The 10,757-nt window shown below is 43.1% G+C and overlaps 2 protein-coding genes across 4 annotated transcripts; one reads left to right on the forward strand and one right to left on the reverse strand.

Moving 5' to 3' along the window:
- The first annotated feature begins 244 nt into the window (after positions 1–244).
- Positions 245–3,461, forward strand: LOC107220809 (zinc transporter ZIP6). Its single transcript, XM_015659548.2, has 8 exons — positions 245–622; positions 735–1,038; positions 1,360–1,593; positions 1,922–2,082; positions 2,146–2,265; positions 2,343–2,634; positions 2,712–2,899; positions 2,978–3,461. Exons 1-8 carry the CDS (start codon positions 449–451, stop codon positions 3,116–3,118), a joined length of 1,614 nt encoding a protein of 537 aa, XP_015515034.2. The 5' UTR covers positions 245–448; the 3' UTR covers positions 3,119–3,461.
- A 1,737-nt stretch (positions 3,462–5,198) lies between these two features.
- On the reverse strand, positions 5,199–10,433 carry LOC107220825 (TATA box-binding protein-like 1). 3 transcript variants are annotated; one of them, XM_046741920.1, is made up of 6 exons: positions 10,148–10,433; positions 9,576–9,717; positions 9,162–9,488; positions 8,820–9,070; positions 8,617–8,711; positions 5,199–8,431 (listed from the first exon to the last, which is right to left on the reverse strand). In XM_046741920.1, the coding sequence occupies exons 3-6, from the start codon at positions 9,474–9,476 to the stop codon at positions 8,190–8,192; spliced, it is 903 nt and encodes a 300-aa protein (XP_046597876.1). In that variant the 5' UTR covers positions 9,477–9,488; positions 9,576–9,717; positions 10,148–10,433; the 3' UTR covers positions 5,199–8,189. The 3 variants fall into 3 exon arrangements, with proteins under 3 accessions (XP_046597876.1, XP_046597875.1, XP_015515065.2); XM_046741919.1 differs by having other exon boundaries at positions 9,566–9,717; XM_015659579.2 differs by having other exon boundaries at positions 9,613–9,717; positions 10,148–10,432.
- Positions 10,434–10,757: the final 324 nt, after the last annotated feature.

Here is a 10,757-nt window from a genome sequence, read left to right on the forward strand (position 1 = left end):
AAGAACAGGGTGGCAAGCAGAAGAACACAGAAGCCGCGTCCACCGCTTGGTTGGAAGCCCGTCGGGATCATGGTGTAAGTGTGGCAGCACACTTGGAATACGTTGACAGTTTTTTGATAACGGCCAAGTACGATATATGTCATATGGCAGTGTTAACGTCCAACTGATCCCCTACTCCGCCGCCGAGTACTGCATGTACATACGTTCATTGTAGATACGATGATACATACGCATAGCAAAAACTGGTCATTACGCATCCGTATACCTGTGTGCGCATACGACGATGCGGCTTAATATAAGCTTGAACGGGAAGGGTTTTTATACCATTCAATCAAGTAGTGCCGATCCGACGTCTTGTATAATTTGCACCACTGAAGTGAAAAAGATATAAATCGGACGTCGCCACGAGAGGTTCTTTGACAATTATTCACACACATAGATAATTACGATGGCGAAACGGTACGAATTTTGTGGTTGTTGGTTCGTTGTTATGAGTTTCGCGGTCTGCTACACGTGCGGCTCCGGAGACAAGATTATCCCCAATCAGGCACACCGTGATCACCGATTCTTCCTTCAGCAAATTTTTGACAAATACGGAGACAAGGGCATCATCACTTTTGAGGTAGGGCCTTAATTCGCGCGATCACTGTTTGACTTTCGGCACCAGTTCAAATGAATCCAGGATTCTTCTTTTTCTTTTTTTCATGATCATCGGCGTAAAATTATCCTTGCAGGGCTTTGAACATCTGCTGGAGAACCTTGGACTCGGGCGGTTGTCATTTGAAAAGAACCACAACGTCTCGGCGCACCGCATAAACGGCTCTTTCCAAGAGATGCACGATGCCCTCCAACTCCACGACCATCGCCACGGCGCCCAAGAGTTTTCCGAGTTTTACGCGGACGATGATGCAAGTTACCGGGATAACGGACACTTTGCCAAAGCCGACGAAGTCTTCGCCAAGGCTGACGATTTCTCGACATCCGAAAGAAACTTCGGACAATCCACGACGAAGTTCACAAAGAGGAATTTAGCTGAAGGTTGTTATGAATACATAACACGATATCTGTGCAATCTAAGACCTTCGGCGAGACCTTCACGTTTTTACACTGAAGTATAATCAAACGATTACCTACCTATAAGGCCATAGATGACTTAAGTCGGGGGAGATAATCTGCACAGCTGTGCTTTCAGCGATAACGTTGGCAACTTAAGTGTAGCTTATTATAGATGATATAAAATGTCATCAAAATAGCCTCAAGTGCTCCATGAGATTACGTCACCGACATTCTCATTTCTATAACAAGGTGTTGATTCCTAATAACGTACATTTTTAGATTTTCTTCTTTTCCGGATTTCAGAAATATCCGGAGAACGAGTCGAGCAGTATGAGGACAGCCTGTGTCTCTCGCCTCAAGCCCTGCTCCAGACTTTTGGTCTGAGACCAAATCATTCCGTTGCGATTAAACCGCCGCGCTTTTTGCACCTCTGTCCGGCGATCATTTACCAGCTCGATCGCAGGGCTTGCGATGTCAGAGTCAATTCGACGTTGAGCATCAAAGTAGGATTTAGTAAAAAGGTGTCGCGGACCGAGGGTGAGTTCTCGATTAATTCTTCCCAAGTAGCGCTTTCGATACACCAATATTCTCTCTGTGGGATTAACCATTCTTGAAGTCCGGTGTACACGTTGCTCAAAGTCACTTGACGTCACTCGAAGTCAATTAAGTCGCTTGAAGTCATGTGAAGCCACATAGAGTCACCTCGAGTCACTTGAAGTTACTTCAAGTTATTTAAAGTTAGTGAAGTCACATGAAGTCAATTGACTTCACGAAGTCTCTTGAGGTCTTGCAGTCAAGAAGTCAAGTGTAGTCAATCGACGTGGTGATTAACGCCTCGATTCTCTCTAATCTCGATAATTGGCAGCCTGGATTCACGCGACTTTGGCCACTGGGGTGATCAGTTCCGTGGGACTTTTGGCCGTTACCATGGTGAAACTGACTCGGCGTCCGTCGTTCCTTCACTTCCTGGTTGCCCTGGCTGTCGGCACGCTCAGCGGGGACGCCCTGCTGCATCTTCTGCCGCATGTGAGTGTAATCGTTGTGAAGTCAGCTGACCTACGAGTAACGTAGACAATTAATAATTTCTAGGCTCTGCTTTCAGAGGATATGGATCACGAGACCGCTGCGCTCAGATGTAGTGCAACTTTCTTAGCCGTTGTATTTTTTTATGCACTCGAAGCCACCCTCTTCCTCGTTAGGTCTCCTAAGGTGAGTTGATTGGCATTGCGTTTCCTGATCGACCTTAGTAACTGTTATACCTATCTATAATACCGATACGTTTCCAGCTTCGGAAGAAGGAGGCTCCCGGCGACGAACCCGACGTCTCCTTTGAGCTAGGAGCCTCGTCGGCTGCGAATAAAAGTGTGGAAGAGGCTGGCTCGATGCTGACGCAGCACGGCCACTCCCACGGTCTCCCAGAGGGAAAATCGTCCTCTCTGGTCCTCCTCATTCTCGTCGGCGACGGCCTCCATAACATGGCAGACGGCCTCGCAATCGGTGCCTCCTTCGCCAGCGACCCGGTCGCTGGGCTGGCGACAACAATCGCTGTCTTTTGCCATGAACTGCCCCACGAACTCGGTAACGCTTCCAGAAAATCGCGTATCGCAAGGGCACATGCAGAGTTCACATGCTTATCGTTCTTCGAATTCTTACAGGTGACTTCGCGGTTCTGATAAACACCGGAATGAGCGTGAGACGGGCTCTGATGTATAATCTTCTCTCTTCAGCACTCAGCTTCGTCGGCGCCGCGGTCGGTGTCTGCCTCGGCGAAATTGGGAACGCCAGCCATTGGATATACGCTGTGACCGCTGGCAGCTTCATGTACATCGCTTTGGCCAATTTGGTACGTATCGACTCATCGTATTACGGTTAGGAGGGAATTCTGGTCTTACATGGTAATAATGTTGCGATTCAATTTCAGGTACCAGAAATGATGTCGTTTGTGAAAACCGACGCGAAGGCACACGGAATTCTTATCCAGCTTTCGGGAATCGCTCTCGGAGGCATGTTGATGTTGCTTATCGCTCTACATGAGGAAAAGCTTATGGGTCTTCTTTCGTAAAACGATTCTACTTCGTCAATTGACAATTATTTTCGTTGGTATGCGTTCGAATAGGATCACGAAAATTATGCTGAATTAGCACCAGCAAAGTCGTCACACAGGAAAACAAAATTACCCGTTATGACTCAGGGTCGCATATTCCATACCAAATCAGAAACCGTATATATACTCAACTATACGTTCGACTCGTGCGTACTAAACTAAATATTAGAATATAAGCTGTATTATATTTCATTCGCTTAGGTTCATCCGACACAAACATGCAGTTGTCAGCACGAACATCGTGTGGATATGGTGTATCCGTGTAAATAAAATTCTATCACGTTCTGAATATTAATTAAATGAATAGAATCACTCATAATAATAATACAATTATAGAACCGATAATATTAATAATCTTGGGTCGTTGAAACGTTTCGAGCTTGTTCGCGGGCTAACTTCGTCAGAATTTCACACGTAATATGTGAGATAACGTGGAGATATCGTGCAAGCTCGAATGTTATATTAATTTTGAGAATTTCCTGTCTCTTGGATAGAGCTGCAGGATTCGGTCTCTGGACTCGGAAGGAAGGAGGAGAATGATTACTTGTCGATTGTGTGATCAACTCCTGGAAAAGCTTGAACCGTTTGACCGCTTCAACTTGGTTTTCGAGATAGCCTCAGAAAATGTTTCCTCACCCTCATGTGCAAAGGCACGAGTGGAATAAACCCATCATCATAGGCCGTGTAAACGGTTGAGGGTCAAACTTGATCTGTGTGTGTGAAGCACGCACAGATCGATCGCTATGAGAAGATGTCTCGTGATGCGAGATATTTGTTTCCGGAAAGGAAGTATTGAAATAATGAGTAAATGTTTTGTTCCCGTGAGGCGGGACAAGAGACAGGATGTGAAGTTTTGAATTTATTTTTCTTGTGATTTTTGAGAAATTTGTGGTAACTTATGAAGGGATAGCTCTTCCTGATTTACTTTAATAATAATTAGGTTTGCCTACGGCAAGACTAATATATGCTTCATAGCATGGTGGTCAGAAAGACGGTATTTGACAATGCTGGATCGTCGTTGACAAGTCGGTTTTGATATTGATAATGATTCGTTTAGTTAGAACTAAGACAGAATATTATTTCGTGATAGCAAGGTAGTCGGAAGGACTTAGATAATAGTTCGGTTTACCTATGGCTAGACTGAACATTGTTTACGTGATAGCCTGGTCGTCAGAGGGGCGGTGTTCGACAATGCGGAGTCGTCGCTGACAGTTGGTTTCGATATTAATAATTATTCGTTTAATTAGTACTAAGACGGAATATTATTTGTGTGATAGCATAGTAGTCAGAAGGACTTGGATAGTAGTTCAGTTTGCGTATGGCAAGACTGCAAGGGAATTCTACGCAAACATACCTTCACCTGTATTAAGACATTCAGTCGCAATGACCGAGACTCTCTACAAGTTCAAGTGCCCTACCTATGGGTCAGAGGATTGTGAGACGATCACTGTATCTGAGCTATGAGGTCAGACGCAATGCTGTTCTTCACTCAGGCACGGCTCCCTAGTACCTAAGGACTTTTTATTGAAAACAAGTAAAAATGTTAATACGTTGAATGCCCTCCTTTGATGGGAAGTGGTGTGTGAGGATTCCTGGAAGGACAACTCCACGTCTCCTGATCGTGGGTCCGTCGATATCCGGCTCCTCGTATACGTGGGATGCTCCGTGAATGTAACCACGGATGGGTCCTCGCGTTGAATCGTTCGTAGATCTACCTGGGCGTGTGGCTCAATAGATGATAGATAGCTAGATCCACGTTTGCGCTCGTCTTTTATACTCTTACTGTCTAGTTTCGCCGTTTTCGGGGATAGAGATTGGTCGCGCCCCCTGAAGAAGGGGTACGGTAAATCGTGCGATTTGGTTGGATTACCGGTGTGTGGTGGGGTTATCGAGTGGGTAGTGAGGTTTGGGCTTGTCACCACCAAGCATAATATTTGGGGGCACGCACCGAACTCTAGGTGTCGGTACGCCAGCCAGACGTCCTGTCACAGTCGTATGCATCCGTATACATGATAGGTACATTATAAATACACAGATATATACTTATGCGTCTTTATTGTTCAATTTTGTACGCAAATAGGGTATTTCATAGACGTATTTTTAACATTATTGATACCATATCACTAATTAAACGCGCGATGACGATGCCGATGTCGACGACGATGACGATAATGACTATAAAGAGTAATCAATTAATTATAGCATACTTCATTTTTTTTTCACTTTTGTCTTTCGTCTTTACGCAAAAAAAATTTTTTTATCTCCGTTTACATTTTATTAATTTATCATTACATCTCACTCAACAGTCTTGTGTACATCTTTTATTTTACCTTTTAACTATTATTTATGTCGTTTTAATTATTATTAATATTATTTTTATTAGAGAGATCTCACCGAATCATCGATTATTACTATTCAATCCACGCTTCTGATAATGCAGTTTTACGTACGGCGGCTCGGTTAATTTCAAAACTCGCTTAAAAATCGTCACATACCTACATAATAAGTTGCTAGGTACAATAATCGTATGTATGTATGTATAACGTTACGCTCAGAGAATCATCAGGTGCCATTTCTCTTCTCTTTACATTATACATTTATATTTAAGATCTACTCTTTATGCTATACCATATTCAGTATATCGATAATAATATTCAATTTTCAGATATAATTGTGTTTTTGTTCCTCCCCGGATCAATTGTCAATGATTTTATTACGATGCTACTTTTTATACATAGTACATATTTTATACACAGGAATCTAATTAATGCACCGCTAAGGCTCGCACATATAACAAAATTGCTTTATTTTCGACGTTCACTGTGTACATATACATACATACATATAATGATACACTCGCGCACGCAAATACATATATATATGTGTGTGTATAAATACATATATACCTATATGTGTGTCTGTATATATATATATATATATATATATATATATGCGTGTGCGAGGATGATATTCATTCAAGTAATTACAACTAGCTACAATGACACATGGGCGGAGGGGGGATGATAACGCGATACCCCATTTAAATGTTTCTTATAGCATTATAATATCGTGATACGCATCGCGGGGTACATTTGAAATTCGGCGCACCCAGTATAACTACTAATATTTATACCTTTTAAATAGTCGGATATGAGATATTGCCCTGGATTACGGCACCGTTTCTTCCCCCCTACTCTGACAATTTTCTCGCGTTTTACGGCTAGTGTTTCAGGTCAGGATGAAAGTGAATTGGTGGAGGTCATCCTGCCCTGAATTTCTGCCGATTTCAACGAAAGAGATGAAACAAATATAGTTTTAAAAAGTACACGAATTAACAGGGAAGAGAAGTGGTGGCGATATTGCGGAACATACACGGATGGATATAATATTCGTTAAAAGGGAAGAATATTCACTGCGAACGCTATTCTCTCTCTATTGATTCATTTGAAAAAAATTATTTCATAACGAATTAGAGAGGAGAAAAAGATCTAGTTCGCGGGACAGACTCGACAATAATAAACAGTTTCGCACGAGTATTTATGTGTATTTATTAACTGCGTAAATATCGTTAGAGAAATCTCTGTTGACGCCTATGAGGCTGGTTAACCCTTACTAACGGCCAAAGACCGAATATTAGGGTACAATTCTGTATTCATGAAATGTAGACAATGGTTTACTCAGAATGAATTCTCTCTGGGCTAAATCGTTCAAATTAATGTAATAAGGTCGCATTGTGTTTCCGTTTCCGCTTTTTTTTCTAAACCTCGACGTTGAGATTCTGTTAGACACATAATCAATAAAGGATTATAGCATTTTCCTTAATTGTTTGATAGTTGAATAATCATTTCTCCTGAAATTTTCGACCGTATATCGGGATCTGGAAGATCGTTGGGTTTCGTGTAGGCAAACATGCAAAAATACCTATTTGCGTCGCTGTATGGTTCGCCAGGAATTGGCGAAAGACTCACTGAATCCTCCCTCGCTCCCTGACTTTTTCGCTTACTACCTTTCTACCGAATCTTTCTAATATCATGGGTCGTTGAAGAAGTCTGTAATATTTATCGAAGGCTCGATATTATATTAATTTTTGACGGTTGCAAGTTGTATTTGAGTGATAACTGCGTATGAATCGAGCCGGGCCACACGGACCTGACACCAGATTTAAATTTTGGTAGTTTTTCTATGCCCGTGAGCCGGTGCAACGACGTATCGTTACAAGCAAAGGTAGCGAGTGCCAGTTGGAATTACAATTTTACAAAAGAAACTATAGGCTTCCATACTTTTTGCTAAACAATTGCAATCGACTGATCACTGTTTGTAATTACGAAAAAAAGCGAGGACGTATGGATAATGAGAAAACTTATTCTTATAATGAACAAAATCTTCAGCTGTACAAGTAATGTTATACACAAAAACAATAACTTTGCCTCCAATTTTGAACATCCATCTTTGGCACGGTAGATTATTACAGGAAACCAAAAAAAAAAAAAAAATAAAAACTATAATAATACGCATGGGGGAGCGTCACAAATTTTCTTGACATTTGCATTGACTGGGCGTCGTAAGACGAAACACCGCAGTTTCATTTATGGCCAGCTAAGTCAGCAAGCACCAATGCAGCCCCTTGGATCGTATGATTATCGAGTAAATTGATTGAAAGAACTTAATTCGAATACAACACACTCGACTAGTCATCTGAGCTTTTACCTTGCACTCCTTTACCCTTAAGAATTGCAGGAGCCATGAGTCAAGCATCGCGATATCGTACGCGCATTCCCAACTCTCTTCTCTCCTCTCTGTCTCTATTTCTCTACTTCTCTTTCCCTTCCAAACCACCCACTCTCTTTCTCTTTTTCGTCAGTCACGCATTGGCTCAAAACAACATAAATTATGCACACCACGGTCTTGCCACTTTGCCACAGCTACTGCTCCGCTCTGGCGCGATTGTCCGACACACATTAAAATAGCACATCGTATTTGTGTTGTCTCTGAGAAACGCGAGCTAGCACTCTCAGGCGACAAAGGCAGATCAGTTCCAGCTTGCGTCGCTGGCGTCGCCTTCGTCATCTGAGCCCATCGCGTCATCATCCGGCACCGGCACTACCTCTGGCGGAAAGGCACCAGTGCAATTGCCGGTCCGCTTGTTTCCCGCCAGGCCCCGCTTCTTGATTTGCAGGGCGAGCTGGTCCTCCGGGGTTCGTTCCTTGCGAAACTCGTAGACTAGTGGAAAGATGTGTTCAATCGCGGTCTGTACTGCCGCTACGCTTGGAGCTGCAATAAGGTGATTGCTGAGATACAAGTAAAAAGTTTTTCAGAATGATAAAGGCAGAGTTACCCATCACGTAACTAATTTTATCAATAGTCCAAGCTTTTTTTGAACATACTATATGTCAAGATATCCCTAAATTGAACGCAACCAATCTTACTGTTACTATTGTTTATACTTAAGTACAAACCAGTCACAGTAACGCTTCCCGTTGAGAATATCTTGAGAGTGGCCTTTGGCTCCTTCAGTTTGTATGTAACTCCAGGATGAATCTCTGGCTCGTAACTGTTGCGGAAAGATTGAAGAAGGTATGCAAATGTTAGGACTATATATACAGAAGATTGGGGATTGTATAAGCTTCTGATTGTGAGCCTCAAATATCGTCAAACTTACTCCGCAATATCCTTGTGCCGGACAGAGAATGATGTGATCTTTATGGCGAATGGCATACAGCAAGTCCCCAGGACATTGACTACCCGGAAGTTGTTGAAGCGGACTTTGAAGTCAAGCTTCTGCAGGGAGCGGGCAAAACGTCGGGCTGCGATCTTTGCTTGGTCCTCGCTTGTTGCTCCGGTGCATGTCACTTTGCCTGATGACCATATTGATGCAGTCGTATAAGGCCGGCGCAGTTTCATGGTTATCATCTGTGTAACAAGTTGGTCAAAAGTTTTTAGAATGTCTTGATCTATCAATAAGAATAATCATAGTAAAATTATTTTCGAGAAGAGCAGCTACCCCATTTTCTCTCCGGTACTCGACGTTTGATCCTTCAAGCGCGATCTTGCGCAGATTAAGGTGGCATCTGACGCTGAAACTGCACACTACGTTGTTTATCACAATGTCTATCTCGGGGGCCTCCATTTCAGCAGCCTCAGTCTCGAGAACTTCCATGTCCCCCTGTATCTCCGGCTGTTCCTGTTCCTCGGCGAGCATAACATCCTTGCTGTCCGGGTGCATTCCTGCCCTTTCCAGACTGCTGACATTGTCGACGTGATTTAGTGCTCCGTTCGTCAGATGTTTCATGCCATTCTTTTGAATAGCAGTTGCCATAATATCAGCCACCTGAAATGTTGGACAACGAGCATAAGGATCTGGAGCAATGTCCAGGACTCATTGAAATTAACAACATATACACATTCCTCGCAGCACCTATTTTGACCTTGCTTATCAGAGCCACATCTCTCACCTTGGCTCGATCAAGCAGTTACGACCTTTTCTTATTCAATTTCGCATCATGGGGACAGCGCCTGTCGATGGGTAGTCGCTGTGCATAATGTACGGAAAGAATCCGCTGAAATAAAAACAGTAAACTCTGATAATTTACACTCTATCTCGTCGGATTATGGTTAAGCGAAATACAACAAACCGAGTATAACACAGGAAGCAAAGCAGGAGACTTTGTTGGCATTAGTGAAGCTGGGGGGTTAGATTATCAATGCAGCGAGGGTAGGAACTTGAGCCAGGTGAACAGCAACCAGAAAAAATTGATACAGAGCCACGAAGGAAAGTGGATTCTGGATGATTCTGACGAAGACGAAAGAAACGCGTACAACAGATATCGGTTAGGGTACGCAAAAAGTTTAAGGTTGACGGAAAGGAAGGAGAGCCAAAGACGGTTGCGAATTGACCACCCCTGTGAACCGGCAGCTTTTTTTAATTGATTCGAAAATCGAGAACCTCGCCGCAATGCTTGCGTGAGTGTATCTGGTGTATGTACATACCTGCGTATTTGGGGTGAAGAACTCAATAACAAGGATCGAGGGGGCGGAGGCCCGAGATGGGGGATGTCCCACAGGAGCGACGATTACTCACTTTGCAGTCGGACAAACGAGTTAGCTTTCAGGTTTTATTAGAGGCTTCCGCTTCGGTACTGACAAGTGTGCAAGGGATGCAACAAATTCGAGTCAGTAACTATTGCCATTGTTTTCGGCCATGTTCAATTGACTCGCGACACCACTGAATGCGCACAGTCTAGACAGGCCGATAAAATGATGAACAAAACAACCCGTGAATAGTGAGAACCAACCGACGTATATCGGTAAGAACTACCGACGTATATTGGAGGACTGGCAACTCCCGGCAATATCGCGCCCTCCTATTGCCCACTAGTAGGTGCCTTCACCGTTGTGGCGCTGGTAGTTTTCGGTCTTGTTTTTTTTTTTTTAAGTTTTTAACCTATTAAGGTGGTCACAGTCGATTTTCCTGAAATGGGAACTAAAATAACCATACTGTTAATCCATATTTGAAAATCGAACGTATTTTAAATTCCGTTTGTTTATATCGTTTGCACGGTTATGTTGAACATCCAGGCAAAGTGACTACTAGCGCAAC

This window comes from Neodiprion lecontei, chromosome 5 (assembly GCF_021901455.1).
Source record: "Neodiprion lecontei isolate iyNeoLeco1 chromosome 5, iyNeoLeco1.1, whole genome shotgun sequence".
Lineage (NCBI taxonomy): Eukaryota > Metazoa > Arthropoda > Insecta > Hymenoptera > Diprionidae > Neodiprion > Neodiprion lecontei.

Coding starts and splice junctions, on each gene's coding strand:
- LOC107220825 (XM_046741920.1), bottom strand. CDS start 9,476: ATGGCAACTGCTATTCAAAAGAATGGCATGAAACATCTGACGAACGGA. Junction 8,712..8,819: donor CGGCACAAGGATATTGCGGA/GTAAGTTTGACG, acceptor TTTCCGCAACAG/TTACGAGCCAGAGATTCATC. Junction 8,432..8,616: donor GGGAAGCGTTACTGTGACTG/GTTTGTACTTAA, acceptor ACCTTATTGCAG/CTCCAAGCGTAGCGGCAGTA.
- LOC107220809 (XM_015659548.2), top strand. CDS start 449: ATGGCGAAACGGTACGAATTTTGTGGTTGTTGGTTCGTTGTTATGAGT. Junction 623..734: donor AGGGCATCATCACTTTTGAG/GTAGGGCCTTAA, acceptor TTATCCTTGCAG/GGCTTTGAACATCTGCTGGA. Junction 2,083..2,145: donor TGCTGCATCTTCTGCCGCAT/GTGAGTGTAATC, acceptor AATAATTTCTAG/GCTCTGCTTTCAGAGGATAT.